General features: G+C 38.6%; 1 protein-coding gene across 5 annotated transcripts in view; it reads left to right on the plus strand.

Annotated features, from left to right (window-relative positions):
• NFIC (nuclear factor I C) overlaps positions 1–26,432 on the plus strand; it is a 261,712-nt gene that overhangs the window by 221,180 nt on the left and 14,100 nt on the right. For 4 of the 5 annotated variants that reach the window (XM_053703106.1, XM_053703104.1, XM_053703107.1 and 1 more), the window contains 4 exons: positions 5,256–5,384; positions 7,292–7,476; positions 9,357–9,510; positions 20,870–20,955. In XM_053703106.1, coding sequence (XP_053559081.1) covers positions 5,256–5,384; positions 7,292–7,476; positions 9,357–9,510; positions 20,870–20,955 — 554 coding nt within the window. Of the gene's footprint in view, positions 1–5,255; positions 5,385–7,291; positions 7,477–9,356; positions 9,511–20,869; positions 20,956–23,030; positions 23,061–26,432 lie in introns of those variants that run through there. The other variant, XM_053703105.1, reaches the window with a different exon arrangement.

Genomic DNA, 26,432 nt, shown 5'->3' on the forward strand with positions numbered 1-26,432 from the left:
AAACCATCCAGACTACTGCTAACAGCTCCTAAACAATCAATGTTGACGAATTTCACTGCCTGCTTTCTCTCACTCAAGTCCATGTCAGGAGCGCTGCTATAAGACTTTCACACTTGAGAGGCTGTGTTCTGTTCCACAGCATGGATCCTGGAGGTAAGATTGTTTCAATTTTTACACGTAAAACGCTAAAACAGGATCACAGTGTGGCTCCTTTATACCTTGATAGGATCCAGGGTTAATATGCTCTGAAGGGGGTTTATTGAACAGCTGGGGTTAATTAATCAGTGTATTAATTATTTACATGCTGCTTTGTGTGATTTTTTTCTGGGCTGATAGACTGTGTGTTTTTGGCTGGAGCAAACAGGTTTCACTTTTAAGTTTCACTTTTGTTTTTGAAAGTGTTGCATAGCTCCTATTACTTGCTGTACTTGTAATAACAGTGAAGTACTGTCTTACACTCCATGTGGGTCTATGTTTATTTCCTCTATTCCGGCTGAGATTTGAACCTGAGGAGAGCGTTTCCTCTGTTAACTGTCTGGGTCTAGGAGGTGGTGAGTGCCCCAGCCATTGGGAGTATAAAGGTGCAGTTTTCTATAATAAAAAACGTTTTTATTTTCGTCCTTCTGTGGGTATAACCTGAGCTATGAAGGACTCTGATATGTTAGAAGGTACTCCTTCTGTACTAAATCATACCTGTTTATATTGTGAGGAGGCCGTGGTTTTCCCGCCCACTCAATTATGTTCCACATGCCTTAACACTGTTATAAAGTCTAAGAAGGGAGACAAGCCTGCTAAGACTCTTAGTCCCTCTGAGTCGCCTACCTCTCAGGACTCGGAGCCCTGTGAGATTACTACTCTTGCTACATTATCCACTCCACATGCAGTTCCCGGTAGCACATCTAATCCTCCATCCAGAGGGGGCCTTCTTCCTGCGGACATTGCCGTGCAGTTACAAACTGCAGTATCTGCGTCCTTCAGTGCATTACCTCATAGTTTTCCTGACCCGGAGTCATCTAAATATTTATCGGATTTAGCTATTATGTCCCAGGTATGCTATGATGAGTTAACCTCTGTAGCTTCAGAGGGTGAACTTTTTGGGTCGGAGTCCTTAGCGCCTAAGCCTCCTGCTGCCGAGGAACCGTCCTTTAGATTTAAAATTGAGCACTTGCATTTTTTATTAAAGGAAGTTCTGTCTACGTTAGAGGTTCCAGAGACCGCGCTGCCTGAATAACCTATGATACCTAAATTAGACAGAGTTTACGAAGACAGGAAAGTTCCTTTGACTTTTCCTGTGCTGGTTAAGATGGCAAACATTATTAAGAAAGAATGGGAAATAATTGGTTCTTCCTTTTCTCCCTCGTCTACTTTTAAAAAGTTGTTCCCAGACTCTCAACTGGATTTGTGGGGCTCCATTCCTAAGGTGGATGGTGCTATCTCTCCGCTTGCTAAACGTACTACTATACCTCTTGAGGCACAGGGGTTGTGGACTCAGGAGGAGTCCTCCCTCCAGATCAATATTTTGGAACTACGGGCAATCTTCAAGGCCTTGAAGGCTTGGCCACTTCTGGGTTCGTCCCAGTTTATCAGATTTCAATCAGACAATATAACCTCGGTGGCTTACATCAACCATGAGGGGGGAACGAGAAGTTCCTTGGCGATGAAGGAAGTATTTAGGATTCTGGAGTGGGCAGAGGCCCACAGCTGTTCGCTGTCAGCAATCCACATTCCGGGTGTGGACAACTGGAAGGCAGATTTTCTCAGCAGGCAATCCTTCCTTCCAGGGGAATGGTCTCTCCATCCTGAGGTGTTTGCAGAGATATGCAGCAAGTGGGGGACGCCAGAGATAGATCTCATGGCGTCCCGTCTCAATACCAAGCTACCCAGGTATAGGTCGAGGGATCCCCAAGCGGATCTAATAGATGTACTAGCAGTGCCCTGGAGGTTCAAACTAATATATCTTTTTCATCTATTACCGCTTTTTCCTCGAGTGGTGGCCCGCATCAAGCAGGAGCGGGTTTCAGTAATCCTGATTGCTCCATCGTGGCTGCGATGGAGGTGGTTCGAGGATCTAGTAGGGATTCCTTTTCTTCCGGATAGGGAGAGTCCACGGCCCCCGCACGTTTTTTCTTGTCTATCTGTGGTCTCCTATTATTTTTTTTATTCTTCTGGCACCATTTACCATTTATATCCTAATGTTTCTCCTACTTTTCCTTGTTCCCTCGGCAGAATGACTGGGGTAATGAGGAAGTAGGAGGGATATTTAAGCCTGGGGTGTCTTTGCCTCCTCCTGGTGGCCAGGTGTTGTATTTCCCAACAGTAAGGAATGAACTCTCCCTATCCGGAAGGAAATAAATGTATCTGGTACGCATAAATTATGTTTTTTAAATTTATTTAAAAAAATGTTCATACACTACAAAATAAAAAACAATATATCCCTTGGGAAAGAACATATGGTCTGATGTATTTCGGCTCACACATTCTTCATAGATCTAAGATTTATACCATAATGGGCTAGATTTAATAAAACATGTTTGTGAAACTAATATATTGCTGGGGGAAACTTGCTACAACATTGCAGGTCTAAAATTGCAGAATTTAGAGAGATTTGTAACTAGCCTAGAGTTCTGAGTTTAGCTCCATTATAATCAATGGAACTGCGTCTATCACACAACCGCTCAGTTCTTTCCACATAGAACAAAACGTACATTCTCTATAAATCAGTCCCCAATAACCTAAATGTAAAAGAGAAATAAACAAAAAATAAAAAAATTGACAATCTCGTCAGCTTTGAAATAGCGGGACACGACCGTGTCATGCGATATTTCTCAGAGGCAATAGAGTATTTATGAATTCCACATGTTTGTCTGAGGTGAAGGTGAGAAACCTTGACCACACCTCGAGTGCCCAGGAACACCCACAGCAAGATCCCCAAACCGCCTCTCATTCTATCCAGCAAGACTGCTGTCATATATAGTTTTTTTTTTTGCAATGTTTCCCAAGTGCAGCAGTTGTAATTATTGCTTTTCCGTATTGCTAGCAGTGCTCATTTGATGGGCAAGATATCATAAATGGGGCGCATAGCACAATTATATGTCAATGTCAGGGACGCCAACTAATGATATGCTCAGTAAGAAAGATGACGTGAGCCTCTATGAATTTTTGAAAATAATCTCAATTTAATAATGAGGCCTTTCTTCAGCCACACACGCTTCTATGAATCAATCCCAATATAGACTTAGATCACAAATGAAGGGCAAAAATATTAGTGCTATAGTGCGTCAATCATTAGTATTTCTATTTTTGCTCTTATATTACAAGCTGAAAGTTATTTTTTTTACCAAAGTTATTTTTTTTACCACACAAAAGATAGTCTAGGGCGCTCAACATCTGCGTGTCGGAAAGTGTGTGTGTGCTAAATTCCTCACATAAAAGACTTCTCTGGGGGCTTGCAATAAAATTCATGTCTGATCACCAAGGCTGGATTGGCCTGCCAGGATACCAGGAGATTTCCTGGTGGGCTGGAATGCTACAATTTAAAGGGGTGCTTAATTGATGCAATTGGGTTGTAGGGTGCCTATATAACAAATTTTCCAGGGCTGCTTTTTATTCCCAGTCCGGCCTTGCTGATCACTTGAACGCTAAGCCGTGTTTACGCTAAGATGACGGTGCGCAAGTAGTGGTGTTGTTCATGTAGTAGTTTGCTATACGATGATTTACTTCAGGTGTCAAAAAGTGCTAAAAAATTTTCAGTGGTATTTTTAATTTGTGCTTGAGCACAACACTCACCTCTTCTAATACGAGCGGAAAAAGTGTGCTAATAACTCTACCTACACAATTGTATTGTATTGTATTGGGTACTTGTAAAGCGCGGCTAATCACCCGTAAAGGTCTCAAGGCGCTGCTCATTTTATCGACCTTGGAAGGATGAAAGGCTGAGTGGACCTCACCGGGGGTTGAACCTGCAACCCTTGGGTTGCTACAGAGCTCAGTCACAGTGCCTTAGCATGCTAAGCTATCTGTCCGGCACACAATCAATTGAATTTATAGGGGGCCCTAAAAAAAAAAAAAGAAGATGTGCTGGTTAAACTTTTTAACCATCCACATGCAATTGTAAGTTCTAGAGTTTAAGTTCCCATAGGAATAGGGCCCTCAATTCCTCCTGTATTTGTTTGATACATTTTGTCCTGTCTCTTAAAAATATTGCATCATTGTGTGCTTTTATCTTTTGTACCCATGGGCAGCACTGCGGAATTTGTTGACGCTTTATAAATAAAGTATAATAATAATAAAATACCAAATTGTGCATCACTCTTAGCGCAAGATTTAGTGCAAGATAATGAACGCTGCACTTTGATTGTAATCTAGCCCATAATGTTAAATATTCAGAGTGTTATGCAGAAAAATAATGTTATATAGGTAGATAACCCTTTATCCAAACTGCTTAGAACTGGAAAAGGTTTGGATTTAAGAATAGTTTGGATTTTGGAATACTTGTATCTTTAAAATGGGACTGTTTGGAGAGGATATGGAACCAAATGTAAACATATATTATTTAAGAAAAATATGTTATATAAGCAAAATTTATGTCATAATGCAGGTTATACATGCAACCTAAAGTTAATTTTATATAGTTTTTAACACTTTTGTATACATAGTACCCTCAGTAATGTCATTAGAAACGTAAAATGCTGTTTTAAATGTAAAAAATTTAGAACACAAAAAAACAAAGACATAGGCAGAGAGTATTGTGACTTATAGACAGGGAAAATAGTATTTTTTTTAAATAATTTTATTTAAAACAATATGAATGAAAAAGTTTGGATTTCAGAATAAGTTTAGATTTTGGAATTCTGCATTTGGGGATTTGTACCTGTAATAATATGCAGAGTAGTTATAATCAGAAAACTAGCAAGCACAGTCACATGGCCCATAGAGAGATAGGATATCAAATCTTAAAATACACCAGAGAATATCTCTAAAACATATATAAATACAATGTCATACACAGAAATAAAAACATGCAGGAAAAGAGTAATTTGCATGCAGAAATAAGTTGATAGAATAGTATGTCATGTAGATTTATATAATTATATGCAGAGAAAGATCACATAAAGATATAGAATAACATGTTAGAGGTGAGAAATAACATACAAATGTATAGGTATACCCACTACCCAGTGAGATATAACACCACTGTTTGCTGGGTGGCCTGATTGTAATATGATACATGATTTGTGCTTTTTCTGATCAAACAGGCATGTCGCCAACGGTAAAAAAGTCTGAGTTAGACAAGTCGCCGTTTCACAGCCCCTCCCCCCAAGACACATCCCCAAGGATCAGTGGTTTCACCCAACATCATCGACCGGTAATAGCTGTGCACAGTGGTGAGTATGCATCCTCAAGCACTAACAGAAAAAGGTGTAATGTCTTAAATGTGTAAAGAAACAAATAGCCATAGTCAGAGGGCAAACAAGTGCACACCAGGGAATGTATAGCGCATTATGTATATTAAGAATTGTATAAACCAAGGTGTAAACCTAAACAACAATAAATGTTGTCGTTGAAGGAACATAAAAGTCCCTATATCCCTCACTACTGTTTGGGGAGAGCGTTCCTTAAGAAACAAAATAAAGAGACTTATGGGTTTTAAAAGGGCTGCACTGCTGTGTTTGAAAATGCTAAAGGTACCACGGTGTGTGGGTTTCTACTACCATTCAGGTACGCAGTTCTGTGCATTAGTCCCATATCAGCTAAGGACTGGCTGTGAGACTATAGGCCAAAACACAAACACCAGTAGGGCCAATGGTATGGAAGGTAGAGTGGGCCCTAGGGAGAATTCAGCCTAGATGCACAAAGTAGTGTGAAACCTAGAACATAGGCCTAATGGCATAGTAGTTAGAGCATAGGACTAGAGAAGCACAACAATGAGGTTTGGTGGCATAGAGACACACAGTTAGCTAGATTACAATTAGAGCATGAGCGTTGAGACATATGGATGAGAGAGCACAAGTGTGTAAAGTGTAAAACACAGGTCTGAGAGCATGGGCCTAGAGCAGGGGTGTATTTAGGTTTTGTGCTGCCTTAGGCACTCAAAATTCTGCCCAACCCCCAGGAATTTGGTCTTTTTTGGTCATAATATTTTTTGATCAGGGTTTAAGTGACTTTTTTCATGGTATTATCAAAGTAAATGTTCATGTTCAAGTGTGTGTCGGTAGTGAGTGTGTGTTTATGTAGTGAGTATGGGTCTAGAGACACGGTTGGGAGAGCATAAACTTAGATGCATACTTTATTGTAAGTACCAGTAGGGCATTACTACTGTACATGTGCACAGAAGATGAATTCCCTACTGTTTAGTTTATAGTTTTGTGGTGTACATAGTACTAGAAAATAGTATTTACCTTCCTATGAGTACACAGCAATAGTGTGTTATAGTAGAATAAGCAAGTGTTTACTGTTACCTAGTAACCATCAGGAAAAGAGTGTTGCTTCAGTTTGACACTAGGGAGTGTATATCACTAGTTATACAATGTAGACTCTATAACTCACAGCATTGAGATCATAGTTAGGGATGAGCGAATGTTTTGCAAAATTCAAAAGATGAAACTAATTTTAACACATCCATTTGTTTCGAATTTCTAATGTTTGTACAAAATTCTAAAGTTCGTTTAATGCAATAGTGTTTCTAATGCTTTCTTTAAATGTAATATTCGATTCATATTTTTCTAATTAAATTTCGAATTATGTAATATTCTAATTCGAATTCATATATTTCTAATAGTATTTCTAGTGCTCTCTTTAAGTTTAATAGTCGATTTATGCAGTATTCGAAAAAGAAAAATTCTAAATATATTTGTATCTATTATGTATCAATGTACTAAATTCCCTACCATATGAACTATTGAACTTCTGAATAGTATTTGTTAAATCGAATGTTACATTAGAAATTTTGAATGTGGATATTTGATCTAATTATGAACATTCGAAAACAAATGTAACATTTGAAAACTGGAAATAACATTTGATTACTGAATTTTAATGGATTTTCCTTCTTAGAAACATTCGATTGTCCAAAACTATTGTCCACAGGACTGTTCGTTGTACCAAACGAATTGCACTTTAAGCACATTCGCCCATCCCTTTTCATAGTCCTAGATGCAATGTACCATTCTATAAGTATACTCCTAAAACCCTCAATGTCAATAAGTCATGTGTTATAGTTGTCATATTGTTCTAATATCATTTTAATATATTCTCTCCAATTTTCTTGTCTACCTTTCTTCTACCCATCCAGGTCTTGCCCGAAGTCCTCACACCTCAACTACGCTACACTTCCCAACCTCCTCCCTCCTTCCGCAGGCAGCTTCCACCTACTTCACCCACACAGCCATACGTTATCCCCCGCACCTCAACCCACAAGACCCTCTCAAAGATCTGGTGTCTCTCACCTGCGACCCAAACTCCCAACAACCTGGCTCGGTAAGAGATGGGAACGATTATAGGGAGTGTATAGCAAATCCACTAATGAGAGTGACTGTGGTTTGGGAGGCTAAATATGGCAAATGCTATTGAAGCAGTATTTACATTGCAGGTTCTGGTTTTCTGGTTCAAATGTAACTTGGATCTATGAAAGGGACAGTAAGTCATAGAGTTGGGAGTGATCCTGCAAGTTTGCTGATCACTTGAGAAGGGTCTGGCTGCAGACTGGAGCTTCACTCTAGACAGGAAACATGTGACCTCCACTCAAAGCTTTTTTTTTTTTGTTTGCTTTTTTTTAAAATCAACTTTAATGTAACAAACAACCTATAGACAATCATTCTGAAAACAAAACATTTTGCATATCAGCCTGACCCAACGCTCTTTATGGCACACAAATTTGTGACAACCTTGTCACTTCATATATTTTGTAATCCAAAGAATAAAGAAAACCACTATAAGGCACACACTTAAACACATAGGTAGATCCCCAGAAAGGGAGCCAAGAAAATAAAACTTAAAGGGACATGAAACCCCAAAAAATCTTTCATGATTCAGATAGAGAATACAATTTTAAACAACTTTGCAATTTACATCTATTATTTAATTTGCTTCCTTCTCTTGTTATCCTTTGCTGAAAGGTTTAATTAGGCAAGCTCAGGAGCAGCAGAGAACCTAGGTTCTAGCTGTTGATTGGTGGCTGCATATATATATCGATTGCGATTAGCTCACCCATGTGTTCAGTTAGAAACCAGCAGTGCATTGCTGCTCCTTCAACAAATGATACCAAAAGAATGAAACTGATTAGATAATAGAAGAGAATTAGAAAGTTGCTTAAAATTGTATTCTCTGGGGCCTATCTATCAAGCTCCGTATGGAGCTTGACGCCCCGTGTTTCTGGCGAGTCTTCAGTTTCTGGTGAGTTTCCGCCTGTCCGCCTGCTCTGAGCCATGTTTGCTATCTGTTGTTTAGGTTTTTGGAAAGTGTATTATTTTATTTAAAATTAAAATAACTGTAGATATTTTGTTTATAAAGCTTTATTTTGCAAATTGCAATCATGTACATTTTGCAGCTTTCTTGTTCTTAATGTTCATTCACAGAGGTTACTTTATAAATAAAAATTATTATAAACCCAATGTGAATGAACATTAAGAACAAGAAAGCTGCAAAATGTTTAGTTTTCACAATGATTGTCTATATGTTTGTTACATTAAAGGGACAGTCAACACCAGAATTTTTGTTGTTTTAAAAGATAGATAGTCCCTTAATTACCCATTCCCCAGTTTTGCATAACCAACACAGTTATAATTATACACGTTTTACCTCTGTAATTACCTTCTATCTAAGCCTCAGCAGACTGCCCCCTTATTTCAGTTCTTTTGACAGACTGTCTCCATGGTAAATTCACGTGCATGAGCTCAATGTTATCTATATGAAACACGTGAACTAATGCCCTCTAGTGGTGAAAAACTATCAAAATGCATTTAGATTAGAGGCGGCCTTCAAGGTCTAAGAAATTAGCATATGAACCTCCTTGGTTTAGCTTTCAACTAAGAATACCAAGAGAACAAAGCAAAATTGGTGATAAAAGTAAATTGGAAAGTTGTTTAAAATTACATGCCCTATTTGAAACATGAAAGTTTTTTGGGGCTTGACTGTCCCTTTAAAGTTGATTTAAAAAAAAAAAACTTTGAGTGGAGGTCACATGTTTCCTGTCTAGAGTGGAGCTCCAGTCTGCAGCAGACTTCTTTGGATCACTTTGTTACTTGTGAGGGGGTATATGTTAATACTGTACATATTTAGTTTTTCTTGTGGAAATGAGTTACTGTATGAATTCTGACTAAATATCCTAGACTATTGTATCATCTTCTCCTCACTCTCAGCTGAATGGGAGCGGCCAAGTGAAGGCTTCGAGTCACTATATCTCCGCGCAGATGTTGGCCCCACCTCCTCCAGGGATGCCCCGCCTCACGCTGCCCTCTGACACCAAATCTACCACCTCCTCTGATGGCGGTACGACTTCACCCACCTCTCCCAGTAAGTATTATAATGTATTGGTTAGACGTAATAATTTACATTTCATAATAAATGGAGCCTGCTCTTCTCACAAAGGGTAAGATAGTTACCTAAATTTATAGTCTTTTCAGTCTTCCCATTTTCACTAGTTCCTATTTGTTGCCACACTGCAATTAAAGGGACACTGAAGTATGTTTCCCCTGGTATATATTAGAAATCATTACATTGATACATAAATAACTTAGATGCTATATGCCTAGTGTCTCCTTTTAAAACAGCACTGTATTGTGTGCTTTACGGGAGTAATGGCTGCTGATTTACTTTCCCCACTTGCTACCAATACCTTGAGGCTATTGTTTTCTAAACATTATAGGTAGCTGGTACAGCCAATCAGAAACCATACCGCCTGCCCCATTGAAAAAATAGCAGTGCATGATCGTGCCTTCCTGTTCTTCTAGCTCGGTTGAGTCACGGAATAGAGTAAAACAGCAGTAAGAAAAGCGCTCTCTGACGTTTATGAAGGGGCGGCTGATGGTAAGAAAAAAATTGACTCCAGCTATGGGCTGTTAGGGTAAACTGGCACCTTTTAGGTTGTAAAGCCCACAGTACATTACTGTTTTTAGAAGGAACCTTAGCCACACAGCATCTATGTAGTGGTATGAAATAGATAGATGCCATGCGGGACGAAAGTATACTTCAGTGTCACTTTAAGATCCTTTCCTGATGAAGGGGCGTAATAGAATAACAGGAATATGTGAGACTGAAGTGGTTGTTACAGCTTTAGTGAATCTTTTTATTTCTCAGGATCTCTACCCTCTATGCCCCTCTCTACTTGGAGGTGTCTAGAGTATATAGCATTTCAGTCATTCAGTTAGCACCACAATATTTCTTAACTCTAGCAACAAGTTTCTTTTTGATATCAATTCAATACCTTAGCAATACCCCAGCGGTATCTTATATATTCCACTCTATCAACATATATTTCCCACGCTCTAAGCAGCTCTGTGTTTTGCTGTTATTATCTAGTTGTTCCAGGCAGACTTCCTATGGGTATTTAAACCCTATGTATAGATTTAATAAGAAAGGAAACACAGGGACAGGCAGAGAGAGAAGAATATTCAACCCTAGCAGCTACAATATTTTAGCGGATAATTCTTCACAATGAATCTGTTTTTCACTTTACAAATAAAATTTCCATTATAAAGTGAATATCTATCTTAATAATACCTCAACAATAACTTATATATTCCACTCTATCACCATATATTTTCCACACTCTAAGCAGCTCTGTATCTTGCTGCCATTATCTAGTTGTTTTCCAGTCAGACTTTCTATAGGTATTTAGGCCCTATATATGGATTTAAAGGGACAGTCTAGGCCAAAATAAACTTTCATGATTCAGATAGAGCATGTCATTTAAACAATTTTCCAATTTACTTTTATCACCAATTTTGCTTTGTTCTCTTGGTATTCTTAGTTGAAAGCTTAACCTAGGAGGTTCATATGCTAATTTCTTAGACCTTGAAGCCCACCTCTTTCAGATTGCATTTTAACAGTTTTTCACCACTAGAGGGTGTTAGTTCACGTATTTCATATAGATAACACTGTGCTCGTGCACAAGAAGTTATCTGTGAGCAGGCACTGATTGGCTAGACTGCAAGTCTGTCAAAAGAACTGAAAAACATAATTTATGCTTACCTGATTCCCGAGCTTTTTACTGGTCCTTCTGTCCTGTAATGATTTCTAATTTCCTCCAGTGAATATCCCCAAAAAGAACCAGCAGTAACTATTATTTCCCCTTATATTTCAAGTGCACTACATATGTTCCTATTGTGTTATTATGTAGATTTTAACAAGCTTATGTCTGTCCAGTCACAGGTGTAGTATGATTTAATCCAGCTCCTTTTATAACAGGGAGTCCTTTTCCACTTTTATCCTCCCAAATAACTATGTACCTATGCAGTTTTAATTCATCCCATTTTCTGTGAATATTGCATAGTTCATAGGATGAAGAGTTTTTATGATGACTGCAATTGGTTACTTTTTATCTGACCCCTTTTCCTTAGCTCGTGGCGAGGGCTCCTTGCTCCACGCTTCATTATCTCACATCCAGGCTAACTTGGGAGGCAAAATATCTTATACTGCTAGACCAGCAAATTTTTGTGTAGCTATATGATAGATTCTGGGCCCTACTTATAGCAGGCTATCCTTATTTATCCTCAGGAAAGTACGCCCATCCCAAGTATGATTTAATGCGTTCCAGGTAATCCTCTCACTCTCATCTAGTTTATATTTAGGAACTAAGACAGTCTAGTTTGTCCAGATATAAGTATGAGAGCGAGGAGGGGTATTTATTTTATGTGACCCCTTAAAATGTGATGTAGTTAGCTTTATAATATCCGTTGTCTCAGCTACAAGAAAGAGGCATTAGTTGTCTGTTATCCCCATGACGATATGCAGTAAATCCTGGGCCCTACAAATAGCAGGAAATCCCTCTTTTCTATTCTAAGGATTATGCACCTAGGTCTCCCAGTTTACTTATCAACTCAAGCTTTAAGTAGTTAGTCCTCCCACGTCGGTACCTATTGCCCAATTTTTATATTGCACAGTTCAATAAAGCAGGGTACTTATCTTATCTTCTTTTACGCGATTGGGGTTATCCGTGTTCCACGTCCGTTCTTCTAAAAACCTTGCAGCAGTGTCCCTGCACTGCTGATCCGTTTGGCTCTTTAACTTGACGGCGGGTTTCCACAGTCCCCAGCTGGAACCAGCCCGTTGATCGTTGGTATTGGGCAACTGTGTGCGTCAGTGTGGCTCGCTGTGACCAAGTGATAATCCGGCGTTCTCTACCCTCGTTATCCTGGGGGGTAGCCTTAGATAGGTGTGGTAATTATTATCAGCGTGTACGCTGTTTCCCATGTGCGCACTCCGTTCACACACCTGTCTTGCTTCCGAATTTCGCTCACTGGGGTTGTGTCTCGGCGTGAATCTAGGTTCGCCTAGAGAAGCGACTCCTGGAGCTTGGTTTCGTAGCCGATATCTTTCCTTGCAGACGTAACTCAGCCTGCCTGCTCACATGACCGCATCCACCGGAAGTCAGCTTTAGTGAATCTAAGGTAATGACCCAAAATTAAACTGTTAAAGACAGAGTCTATTACAATGTAGGGTGACACTATGGGACAACAGCAATAAGACATGAAATCTATATAATCTACTTATGGTGACAGAAGGATAATTTGATATGTGAAGTATATCACTATTACTTCAAGGTGACCCTCTGACACAGATACAAGGGAGCAGTGAGACATGGAAAGAGGCAGTTGGGTCACAGCACATGGGATATTAAAGGGCCAAGCAGAACAAAAAAAAGTTTTAGCTTTGCTAAAAAATGTCAGACTTATCTGTGAACTTTCCTTTAAAGACAACCTCCGTACACGGGCTTATTATTTAATAAGCAAAAAAATATATTTTCTGGTTTAGACAGAGCAGTTTCTAGTTTAATTCTATTTATCACATTTGCTCCGTTCCCATGTTATTCTTTGTCAAAGAGATACCTAGGTAGTTGTCTTGAGCACAACATGGGAGGAAATAGTGCTGCCCTCTAGTGCTCCTGTAAATGGGTAACAATTGTATAGCTTTCTAGACACGAGCACGCTCCTAAGCTTACATCTCTGTTTTTATCAAAAGATAGCAAGAGAGCAAAGGAAAACTTAATAATAGAAGTAAACTGGAAAGTTGTTTGAAACTGCATGCTCTATCTGAATTGTAAAAAGAAACATTTTGGGTTTCATATCCCTTTAATACACCATTCTTTTAGCCTTTTCTTAAAAACAATGGCACAGAGAAAGGAGTTATGGGAAATGAAGATTGTTCCACTACAGGGTGCCACAGAAATGATAAAATGTCCCTTTGGCTAAATCAACCTATGACATCTCACATGGTCAAGTAAAAAAATGTTTAAAAGAAGCAATTCTATGTTTATTTTTTTAAGAATTTTAACTCCATATTAATAGTATTTCACCTATAATCTCATTGACAGATTTTATTTTGAATAGTGGCCTCAGTTCTTGGGCAGTGCTGACATCTAGTGGCTATGGAGAAAATTACACCCAGCTATTTTATAATTAAATACATTTGTTCCTAAAAGGAATATATGTAGTGTGCCAATCAAAGGCTGGATTACAAGTGGAGCGATACATTTGTATTGCTCTTGAGCACCAACTGGGCTCTAGGTAAACCAATACTGCTCCCATATTTGCGCAGGTATTAAAAGTAAAAATTTAGCGCAAGAGTGAAAGAGCGACATCTGGAGGTTGGATATCTCAACCACGCTAGCTCCCTTTCACCATAGAGTTCTTTGTGGCTAAAAAAGTATTTTCTTTTTTGCTTAAGCGCTAACCCAGAAGGTTTGTTAGGAATACTTAAAATACCTATGATATATATATATATATCTATCAATGTGTGTGTGTGTGTGTATATATATATATATATGTATATATATATATATATATATATATATATATCATTTTAATTTTTTTTTATAAAATATACATAGAAAGAACAGTTTCTTCTAAGTGAAGAATATATGTATTTCTATTAAAAAAAAAACATATTAAAATTAATTAAAATTGTTATTGCATAGTTCAAGGTATTTCACTGGGAAGGGCACATATAAACATATAAATACACATATACAGACAATTCATGCACACATACAAAACTTTAGACATATATTGAGCCCTTCCCAGTTAAACACCTTTCTAACCCTTTTAAAACATTTTGTTTTTCAATATTAAACTTATATTTTTATTATTACATATGTCTATATATGAGTGTAATACTTTATTTTAATATGTTTACATGTGTTTTGTGAAACTTTTATTTTAGCTCTAACACTTTACTTTAGGTATCAGGTCGCACTAAGTCTTCTAGTGCTATTTTGGTTTTCACGTAAGTGCAACCCATAACTTTCAGCTTTTAACATGAGCGATATTTAGGGCTAAACCGTGTATTAAAAGTAGTCCAAACACTGTAGTAAATAAAATCAACTTTATTGAATTTGATTAAAAATGGTTACAGCGTAATGCATCATGGGTTAAACAGCATCTAACACGTTTCGGCTCAGTAAGCCTTACTCATAGATCCTAACCCTCCATGCTTGGGGGTGTGCATATATACATAAAATCATTAACCCATACAATGCTAGAAACATTTCTTAAATCAACAATGTACTCGTGCTATTTATATATCATACATACAGAATTAGGGCTAAACCTTCTCTGGTAAATCTTTTAATATCAATTTACATGCTAATTTTAGCACAGTCCAACGATATTGATATCGTACCCTATGCTATCATTAGAGCTCCACTTGTAATCTAGGCCAGCACTGCAGTCATGTGGTGTTTTCATGCTCTCTTAACTCAGTAGTACTATGAATTGTTGTGAGTATATTTTGTGTTGCCATTAAAGGGACGGTAAAGTCAAAATGAAATGAATTGGATAGAGCATAATATTTTAAGCAACTTTTCAATTTACCTTTATTATCAATTTTGCTTAGGAGTGTGCACGTGTCTTTGGTATTCTATGACAGTAGTGTTTGTAATTATGTATAACATTCATATAAACATTGTTACAGTGCTGCCAGATGGCTAAACACATGTGCATGCTCCTAATAGCTTATCAGCCAACCTAGTCTTTAGCAAAGGATACCAAGAGTACAAAGCATATTTGATAAGAGAAGCCTTTTTCCGTGTCTACTATGTGTATACACTGTATCCTGTTCATTTCAATGTACACAAATCACCCTGGCTGAAAGTGGTGCTGTGTATTTCAGTCACCTTGTCTGTGAAAGTACATGTCAGTTATAGCTGCAGGGCATTTTACTTTGTCAGTTTGGAGAGGTAATATTTATATAACTAAACGAGATCTTAACTCCTCCCATCAGGCTTTGGTACAGAACACAGCTTCCTATATGGTAAATCTGCTTGTCTTTGTGTATTAATGCAAGTGTGCAGCTTGTGGGGTGATATATATGTTATGGAGCTTTATGTAAGTCACATTTAAAGGGATATAAAACTGAAAATGTTTCTTTCATTATCAGATTTTCTTCGTTCTCTGGATATCTGTTGTTAAAAAGCAGGGACAAAAGAGCAGGAGCATGCACGTGTCTGCAGCAGTTTTCCAAAAATGGTATCCATTTGCAAAAGCAGTAGATGGCAGCCCTATTTCCTGCCAAGTATTGCCCCAGAGACCTACCTAGGTATCGCTTAAACAAAGAATACCTTGGGAACTAAACTAATTTGATAATATACGTAAATTGCAAACTTTTTTATTGTATGCTCTGTCTGATAACAAAACAATTGTTTAGGGTTTCGGGCCTGTAAAGTGTAAAATGTTAATCCAAACAAAATGATACCCATACAGGTTGTTAAAATCGGTCCTCAAAGCACAGTTGTACACAAAGATGCACTTGCTGCTAGGTCAAAATCAAAGCAGTGTTCTGTTAGGGAGCAGGAATGATTGGGGATCCCAAATGGTACTTTACCTGTGTGTTTATACACTTTGGGCCAGATTACAAGTGGAGTGCAAAATATCGCTTTCGCTAAAGCGATATTTGCGCTCCACTTTGTAATACCAGCGCACGCAAATGTGCGCTGGTATTACAAGTTAGGGGCAATGCGAACGCAACCTTGCGTTCATTTTGCACGGAAGCATTGCGCTCACAAGGGCGTGCTTCTATAAGCTCCAATGGGAGCCTCGTTCTTATGCTGTGAGACATGGCTGAGAACCTAGCGCAGCGAAGGGGTAAGTCGCGCATTGATGGGCAGCTAAGTGTAAATATATATGTATATGCTTACATAGATATATATGTATGTGTATTAACACATAAATATAACTGTATATAAGCATATACATATATATTTACTGGGAACACACAGGCCCCGTAGACCTTAATATAAAGGCACTTTTCAGTGTCATAACCACTTAAAACTACCTCCTGCAATTATTAATAAAAAAAAAAATTGAGGCTACATTTTTTTTTTATTATAATGTACACTAGTACACTACACTAAATTCTAGGGGCAATTTGGGGACATTTGGAAATTAACCAAAGGTCTGACCTCTGGTTAATTCTCTGAGCTTGCGGTAGCAATAACCAGCTACTTGTAATGGCTGGTTATTTATTGTGTGCCCGCAAACGGGGGCGAGTTTTTGCGGGTGCGCAATAAATTAGCATTCCACTTGTAATCTAGCCCTTTATAGGGGTTGAACACCGTTATCTGGGGCCAGTAATGAAAACGTTGTATGCTGTAATGCATTAGACCATGAATTTGTTTTGTATTGGAGTAGTCCTTTAACCTTTTTTCATGCAAAAAAAATGCTTAGACATAACCAGTGATAGTATAGTCATGAAAGAGAGCATGAGATAACTGTCTTTAACCTGACTCCCACCCCTATGATATGCTCCAGGGCCAAGCAGGTTCTCTACTATTATTAATGGTTAAAGTGTGTGTAATTTCATTGTTAGCCTCAGAAAGAATTTGTTCTTTCAAAACTTGATTCATATCCCATTTCTACTTACCTCTTTCTCTAGGCCTCATTGTTTAAAACGTTCTCTTCTTTCCTTAAGGGCATACTCAGCTAGGCACAGGGGTTTGCACATTATTATTATTATCATCATTTATTTGCATAGCACAACAAAATTCTGCAGCACTAGGTACAAAGATAGGGGTATACAATGACAAGGATTTGTGATAAAACATAACAAACTAAACACATTTAGTACAGGAGGAAGAGGGCCCTGCTCCAGAAAGCTCACAGTCTACAGGTTGAGGGTGCAGATACATAAGGTTTTGGGTAGCTTCTCACATGGATTGTAGTTGCAGCAGTGAGTCAGGCAGAAGAGGTTTGGGTGAGAGATGGAGGAGAGATGGGAAGCCTCTAAGAATAGGTTTTCAAGGAGTGTCTGAAGCTATACCAGGTTGGAGACAGTGTTATGGAGCGGGTTAGAGAGTTCCAGAGGACAGGAGCAGCACGTGAGAAGTCTTGGAGACGGGAGTGGGACATAGAGATAACAGGAGTGGAGAGACATAGGTCAGAGGTTGATCGAAGATGATGGAATGGGGAATATTTGGAGATGAGAGAGGAATATAGTTGGGAGTGAGACTGTTGAGTGCTTTGTAAGTTAGGGTTAATACTTTAAATTGGATTATAGAGTGTATGGGGCACCAGTGTAGAGACTGCCAGAGCGGAGCAGCTGATGTAGATTGGTGACTTAGGTGGATGAGTCTAGCAGAAGCATTCATAATAGATTAGAAGGAGGAGAGGTGGTGTTTTGGAAGGCCATTTAGAGATAGATTGCAATAGTCAATGCATGACAAAATAAGGGAATTAATAAGTATTTTTGTAGTTTCTTGAGTAAGGAAGGGTTGAATTCTGGAGATGTTGTGTAGGTGTGCACGGCAGGATTTGGTAACTGCTTGTATATGTGGAGTGAATATGAGTTCTGTGTCAAGTGTGACCCCAAGACAGGGGACCTGGGGTGAGGTGTTGGGAATAGAGTCTCCGACCGTCAGAGAGATGTCTCGAAGAGGGGGGAATAAGAAGCAGCTCAGTTTTGGACAGATTACATTGGAGGTAGTTTGAAGACATAAAAGAGGATATTGCAGAGAAGCAGTTGGAAATCTGGTTGAGTAAAGAGGGAGAGACGTCAGGAGAGGAAATATAGATTTGGATATCATCCAGGGACGGAACTACCATTGGTGCAGCAGGTGCGGTGGCACCAGGGCCCAGATGCTTCGGGGGCCCATGACAACCAATGTATACATATGGCATGGGCAGAATATATACAATTCTAATGCACAGGTGCCTTATATTAGTGCAGGTTGCAGGTCCAACTATCTATCCTCATAATCACTATACAGAGCAGCATAAATAATGTTATTATTGCTTACTACTGAAGTATCTTTGGGGGGCCCAAAAATTGTGTGAGTAGGCCCGCTACTGGTATCATCAGCATATAAGTGGTAGTGGAAGCCAAAGGAGGCTATAAGTTTTCCATGGGAGGATGTATATAGAAAGAAAAGCAAGGGACCCAAGACAGAGTTGGTACACCAACTGAGAGAGGCAAAGGATCAGAAGATATGTTGTTAAAGGAAACTGAAAAATAGCAGTTTGAGATATATAAAGCAAACCAGGAGAGGGCTGTGTCTCGGATGACAAATGAATGTAAGATTTTTAGGAGGAGAGGATGATCAACTGTGTGAAAAGCAGCGGACAGGTCAATAAGAATTAGTAAGGAGTAGTGGCCCTTTGCGTTAGCTGATAACAGGTAATTTGTTACTTTAGTAAGAGAGGTTTAAGTTGAGTGTTTAGGGCGGATCAAGTAAGGAGTTAGTTCATTGCACATGTCTTGAGAACTAGGTGGCTGCACCGATGTGTGTAGCTATTTTATACACGCAACTTATAGGGGCATTAAACATTAAATAAATGCTAGATAGAATGATGCATTCAAGGAAAAGATTAGTCTGAAAATAACATGTAGATGTATTTTGTAAAGTTTTATTAGCTGTATAAATATTGACAAAATAAGTGTAAAGTTTTAGTGTCTATAAAACAATGGGAGCTGCCATTTTGTAAACTTAGGTTACTTTATCTGCTGTAGCCAATTAGGGAAAGTTATAAATAGGCCTTCAAGGAAGGGGGGGATGGTTCAATTAAGAAGCCCAAGATAAAGAGATCAGTTTGCTAAGATAAGTTAATTATTTTTTGGTTTTTTTTTTTTTTTATTGTATTCTCTATGTCACTGGTTTTCAAACCTGTCCCCAGGCTTCCCCAACAGCCAAGGTTCTCAGGATTACCTTGAAAGAGAGCTGGTAGAATAACAATGTTTACTAATCATCTGATTTCACTTGTGCTCCAGTTTAAATATCCTCAAAATCTGGCCTGTTAGGGAGGCCTGAAAACAGGTTTGAAAATCAGTGACCTATCTAAATCAGAAATGTTTAAAGGGACATTATACCCAAACATTTGCTTTCTTGATTCAGATAGAGCATACATATGTAAACAACTTTTCAATTTGCTTCTATTATCAATTTGCTTCATTCTCTTGGTATCCTTTCTTGAAGAAGCTGCAATGCACTACTGGGAACTAGCTGAAAACATTGGTAAGCCAATCACAATAGGCCTATCTGGGCAGCCACCAATCAGTAGCTAGCTCCCAGCCTATCTAGATATGCTTTTTAACAAAGGATACCAAGAGAACAAAGCAAATTAGATAAAATAAGTACATTGGAAAGTTGTTTAAATGTGTGTGCTCTGACTGAATCATGTAAGATTTTTTGGGGGGTTTAATATCCCTTTACGTTACACTTCCATGCCTCTTTTAAAAAACGTATTTGTTATTTCATTTTACTGTCCCTTCAAGCTTGGCGATACTTTTAATAGGAACATTACAGTAGTTGTGTAGAGGAAGGGATGGAGAAAGTGATTTTGTTACTTTATGTAATTTCTTGTTCTCCAATACAGCTGGCCTTCATTTTACAACGGTTCACTTTACACTGTTTCAGAATAACAACCTTTTTTCCCAGTCATGTGACTGCTATTGAAAAGCATTGAGAAGCAGTGCATTTATTAAAATAGCCAGTAGGTGGAGCTGTCCACTTGTGTTGCGGCAAAACCAAGCAAGCTGAAATTAATCAGTTTAACCAGACCTGAGCTATCAAGCAGATTTCAAAGGAATAAGATCTTCCTGTCTATAAATCAGTCCACATTGGAATTCATAGAAAGAACTGTTTGCAGTAAAATGCAAGTGAAGTCTGTGTTGTATGATTATTTTATTAGGTTTATAATGCTGTTTAGCAAATGTTTTTGTTCATTTAACTTAGTTTAATTATATATTCTGTGTTGTGTGATTATTTTATTAGGTTTATAATGCTGTTTAGCATTTAAAAGCTTTAAAAATAATGTATTAGGTGTTACTTATGACAATTTTGAGGGGCCTGGAACCTATCTCCCTCACTTCCCATTGACTTACATTATAAACTGGGTTTCAATTTACAACGGTTTCGATTTACAACCATTCATTCTGGAACCTAACCCCGGCGTAAACTGAGGGCTACCTGTATAGTAGAGGCCAAAGATTCATGAATTCTGAATAACTGTTTTATGCTATCACCGAATGTGAGATTTTAGAGGTTAAATACAATTCTTATCTTTAAAGCTACTCTTTAGTTGTGTAGCTGTATAATAATGCAATATAAATTAGTAAAGAAAAATAAATAATTGTCGTATGACTCTTCTGTTTCCATGTTGTGTATTTGCTTCATTATATTTTTCTCTGCTTACTTGGTATCTTTACTGTCCACTTTTCTGTACAGCATACTCTGCCCCCAGCACGCCACCCGCTAACCGATCTTTTGTGGGACTTGGACCCAGGGACCCTGGGAGCATATACCAGGCGCAGGTAAGATTCTCTATGCAAAGTCCTGCTGTAAGTGGCACTATATTATTATTTAAATTTCCATCTTAACATTATGGCTGGCATTTACCATCTGCCGTACGGACAGTGTTCGCTCATGCAAACCTGTCTGCCCAGGATTGCAGAATGCGGGCAGCGTATTGCAGCAATACGCTGCCCATATCTAGCATTGCTCGCGCTAGCTCAATGGTGTACAAGTAGGGGGTTGTTAATCACCTTGGGGCAACCGTATCCACCAGCTAATATCTGGCGTACCGGTTAGGAAGCTGCGGTCTTACATACATTTGCAGAAGTGTAGAATAACAGTACGAGACAGTCATAGGGTTGCCACCCAGCCAGTATTTTACCAACATGGGCAGTATTTTTAAGGATCAGGTAAAAGTTGAAAATAAATATGAAATATAAAAATAAAAATGCTATCACAGTGAAACTTCTTTAGTGTTCTAGTTCAAATCAATCTAATTATAAACCAATTGTCATTTAAAATCAGTGCTAGCAGCTTTAGATAATAATTTATGGAGTATAATTATTTATGCAAATTTACACTAATGAGCATCACAGAAGCCATAACTATAATTATTACATAGGAACTTAAAAGGACACTGCTGTCAAATTTCTGTCATCCAAAGATAAAAAATGTTTTAATTCAAACTAATACAAGTATCAGTGGTGCACTTCCTACTAATGCTAATTGACTAATAAGTACTTCCTACTAATGCACAGTGAAGAAGTAGCTATCAACTAATAAGCATTAACAGGAAATAATTATCAGCCAATGAGCAATTGAATGAAGTATGCAACTGATACAGCTGTATTAGTTTTATTTTAAATTAAAAAAAAAAGGTTTTAATTCAATTTTTTTATGGAAATAAAAAATCAACATAGATGCTACTCTTAATGTTACACACCTTGTAAGTAATTTATGTTGTTTTGCTATAGAATAACATATAATTAAAGGGATATGTACATATACATACATACACACAGTGAGAAAGAGAGATAGATAAAAGTGTTGAAGATCAGATGCCAAAGAGCGCCATTAATTGTCTGATGAACTGTTTTAAATTGCCTAAATGGATTCTCCAACTTCATGACAGCAAGCTTTTATGAGAGATGGTGAACAAAATAATCTAAATACACAACCAATGTAAAATAGCAAACATAAAAATGATGCAAAACTGATGTAAACTTAAAATTGCTGTAGCGCATAAAAGCCTAAGAGTGATTTTGTTTGTGTATTTTATGTATTTTATTTGTGTTAATAAAGTGAGTCTACCTGCAAGAACCTCACTTTATCATTTTAGCGAATATCTTAGATTCAACATAGCTCCAACTTGTGTGAGTAATGATCCTACAACAATTTGCTTACAGCAGTGATTTTTAACCTTTTTTTTGCCATGGCACACTTTTTTACATTAAAAAATCCTGTGGCACACCACCATCCCAAAATTTAAAAAAAATCACACATTGTAGCCTAATAGAGCATATATATATATACACATACACACAAACACACACATACTGTATGTATTGTGCTGTTATGCCATGCCTCCTACAAACTACCCCTGCACTGGGAGTAAAAAACAAGCAAAGTTTAAAAAATGTCACACTGTTGTCAGTCTGCCGTGGCACACCTGAGGATCTCTTACGGCACACTAGTGTGCCACGGCACACTGGTTGAAAGACACTGGCTTACAGTATTAAACTACGGGACTCTTTCTCTTGTATCTCTTTTGAGGTTTACTCCCATTTTCAAGGAGGACATTCCTGATTGCTTTCTACAAACATCCCAATCAGAATTTAATTTGTTTACCCAATGGGGTATTTTGTGCACAGTGTTTTATAGTTATATCACTTTTGCATCATTTTTTAGCATTTGTTTTGGATGGAGGGGGATGGGCAAAGAGAAAAGAGTATGTGTTTGTCAAATTTCGTCCTGTCTCTTACAAGCTTTATATCATTGTTTTATTTAAATCAATTGTTCCCATGGACAGTGCTGCAGAATTTGTTGTCGCTTCATAAATAAAGTATAATAATAATAATATTTGTTTATTTTTTAGTATATGGTACTGTAGATCATAAGTTTGGATTGGTGATTGAAATTAAAGGTAATGAGTAAGTCCTATAGTCAAAATGTTGCAATTTATTTACAGGGATATTGAAATTGTTGTATGCGTTAGTAAACAAGATGTAAAACTGTCCTTTGTTAGAAAACTAAAATGTTGTAGGCTGTTTGTATGATTGCTGTTGTAAAATGTTTTTGTTGGCAGCAAGAAGGAATATGTCAACAATGGTTCCCTTAAAAGTCTTTAATGGTTCCTCTATCACATTTTAAGCGGGAAGATCAAGCATTACTGGTCATCAAAAGTGACCTTGCAAATACCTCTGTAAATACCACCTGGTTGTCTGTGCTTTAATAAAGTTAATTTAAGGTTCCCTTAAAGGGACATGATACTCAAATGTTAAAGCATTTGAAAGTGAGGCAGCATAACAGTAAAAAGCAGATGAGAAAATATCACCTGAACATAATCTCTATCTCAAAAAGAAGATATTGTCCTTCTTAATAAAGGGAGAGTCCACAGCTGCATTCCTTACTTGTGGGAAATACTGAACCTGGCCACCAGGAGGAGGCAAAGTCACCCCAGCCAAAGGCATAAATAGCCACCCCACTTCCCTCATCCCCCAGTCATTCTTTGCCTTTCATCACAGGAGGTTGGCAGAGAAGTGTCAGAAGATTTCGGAGTAGTTCCTTAGAAAGGGTATCTGCCCTTTGATATGGGACTGGAGTTTTAAAGTGGTGGTCAAGTATGACTAACTACATCTTGCGATCCTAATGTAACTAGCAAAATAATGTGACTTTCATTCATCATTTCGCCATATTCATTCTAGTTTGTGCGCTATCTTATATTATTTTCCTACCCTACTAATATCCATCCTCCTCCCGTCGATTGTCCGCCATTGTTTTTTCTGCTGTCACGTGTTTTTATTATCCAATTACAGTACAGGCCACTCGGGGAATCAGCTCTAAGTAAAAACACCCTTATTCAATTCTGCGCATGCCCTAGCTCCGTAATCGCATCCTAATCTCTGTCTCACCACGGTTACGGAGCTAGGGCATGCGCAGAATTGAATAAGGGTGTTTTTACTTAGAGCTGATTCCCCGAGTGGCCTGTACTGTAATTGGATAATAAAAACACGTGACGGCAGAAAAAACAATGGCGGACAATCGACGGGAGGAGGATGGATATTAGTAAGGTAGGAAAATAATATAAGATAGCGCACAAACTAGAATGAATATGGCGAAATGATGAATGAAAGTCACATTATTTTGCTAGTTACATTAGGATCGCAAGATGTAGTTAGTCATACTTGACCATCACTTTAAGTAGTCTTGTTAGCCTCTCAGTGAGAGCATTGATGAAAGTTAGAGTCTGGAGATGCAGGGAGAATCTTTCTGTGAATCCATCCAGACTCAGATTAACAGCTCCTAAGCAATCAACGTTGACAAGTTTCGTTGCCTGCTTTTCTTCACTCAAGTCCATGTCACACTTGAAGGACCATGTTTCTGTTCCACGGCATAGATCCCGGTAAGATTGTTTCATTTTTTACACATAAACAGTATGTTAACGCTAGAAGACAGGGTCACAGTGGGACTCCTTTATCTTTATGGAATCAAGGGTTAATATCTCCTGAGGGTGATTGTTGAACAGTTGGGTGTTAATCATATTAGTTGGGTGTTAATCATATTAGTTTGTGATTATGCTGCTTGAGATGTTTTGGGCTTGTGGGCTGATATGGAAGGTTGATCCTTTACTTTGAGAGCTGCTCAGTTTTATTAAGCTTGGCGCACTTTTCTTTTAGCAGGGGCGGTCCTGCATTGGGCACCGTGTGACCAGGAGTGGTCACGGTTTTCCATTTCCTATTCCTGACCGAGTGACTATGGAGAGGAGCGAGTTTTCTCTACATTGTCTGGGTCATAGGAGATGGTGAGTGCCCCAGCCATTGGGGGTTTAGGTGCCAGTTGTTTTTTTTCTTGATTATAAAAGTTACCTAGTTATGGAGGATTCTGATGTTTTAGAGGATGAGTCCTCTACGACAGAATTCGATACCTGTGTATATTGTGAAGAGGCACAGGTAATCCAGCCCTCTCAATTATGTTCCATATGCCGCAACAGGGTGTTTTCATCATCTTCGTCCCGTGAGGTTTGTCCCCTGCAGTCATCTGATCCTACACATGCAGCTTCCCCTTGTACCTCTAATCCTCCTTCTGGAGGGGGCCTTTTTCCACCTGACATTACTGCGCAGTTCTGTATAGCGATGTCTGCTGCCTTAGCCGTTTTTCCTCGTACGGCTACGCACAAGCGAAGGGTTAATCCATGCACTCCTGCCCAGGGAGCATCATGTAAATTGACGGTTGTATCCGATCAGTCATCTGAGGATGAGGTTCTCTCTGAGGCTTCAGAGTACGGACCTTATGGGTTGGAGTCTGCTGCCTCTAGTCCTCCGGCAGAGGAGGATTTTGCATTTAGACTTAAGGTAGCACCCTTGCGCTTCCTTCTAAGAGAGGTTTTGTCGATATTAGAGATGCCTAGTATTGATCTGCCAGTTGACTCTCAGAGCCCTGAATCAGATGGCAAAGTTGATTAGGGCGGGAAGGGATAGAGATCCTTTTCCCTTACGTCTTTTTGTTTTATTAAAATTCCCAGTTCCGGGCTCTTGAGGGGGGTTGGGTTGTTGCCCATCCCTATTTAGCTAACTCTTTGTGTGCGCTTGCCTATCATTTTTACTGTTCTATTTGGGGATAGTTCAATCTTAGAGCTCTGGATTCTTGGAGGAAACTCCTTTCATGAGGATATTCCTCACGTGGGATATTTGCATATTGTCGACTTGGTGACTTGAAACATCTCTGTCTTGATTCGAGGAGGTTCCCTCGATATTTCCAAGGAACTATAGGTCTTTGGAGATTATATTTTTTTTTTATCTGTGACTTCACAGTTTTCTAGCCCCAAAACTAGGGCTTCCAGTTTTTCTGCTCAGGCCTTATTCGCTCTGACAGATATGGCTTTGGAATCTAATTTTTCCTTCTGAACGAGGGAAAGATTTGTTTTGATTCCGCTATTCTGCAGTTTTCCGTTTGGAAGAGAAAGAGAATATGAGAGACAAATTTTCTTTGTTTTATTATTTCCTTGCGGTTAGAGCCGCTAAGCTTGAGCACTCCAAGTGTTTATCGTTTTTGGAAGATGACTCAGTCCTGGAATAACTGCATACAGAGCACAAGCCCGCTGAACCTAGGTTGGCAGAAGGGACCAGTACCGGGTCCTATCTTGGATCGCGTTAGGGATAGTCTATCGCTCATTTTGTGTTTTTCAGGATCGTCCAGGACCCGTGGGTTTTGGAGGTCATGGCTAGGCTTTGATTCTCAGCCTCCCAGGATTTTTCCTTCTCTTGTCCCTGTCTTCCAG

Source organism: Bombina bombina, chromosome 2 (assembly GCF_027579735.1).
Source record: "Bombina bombina isolate aBomBom1 chromosome 2, aBomBom1.pri, whole genome shotgun sequence".
Taxonomy (NCBI): Eukaryota; Metazoa; Chordata; class Amphibia; order Anura; family Bombinatoridae; genus Bombina; species Bombina bombina.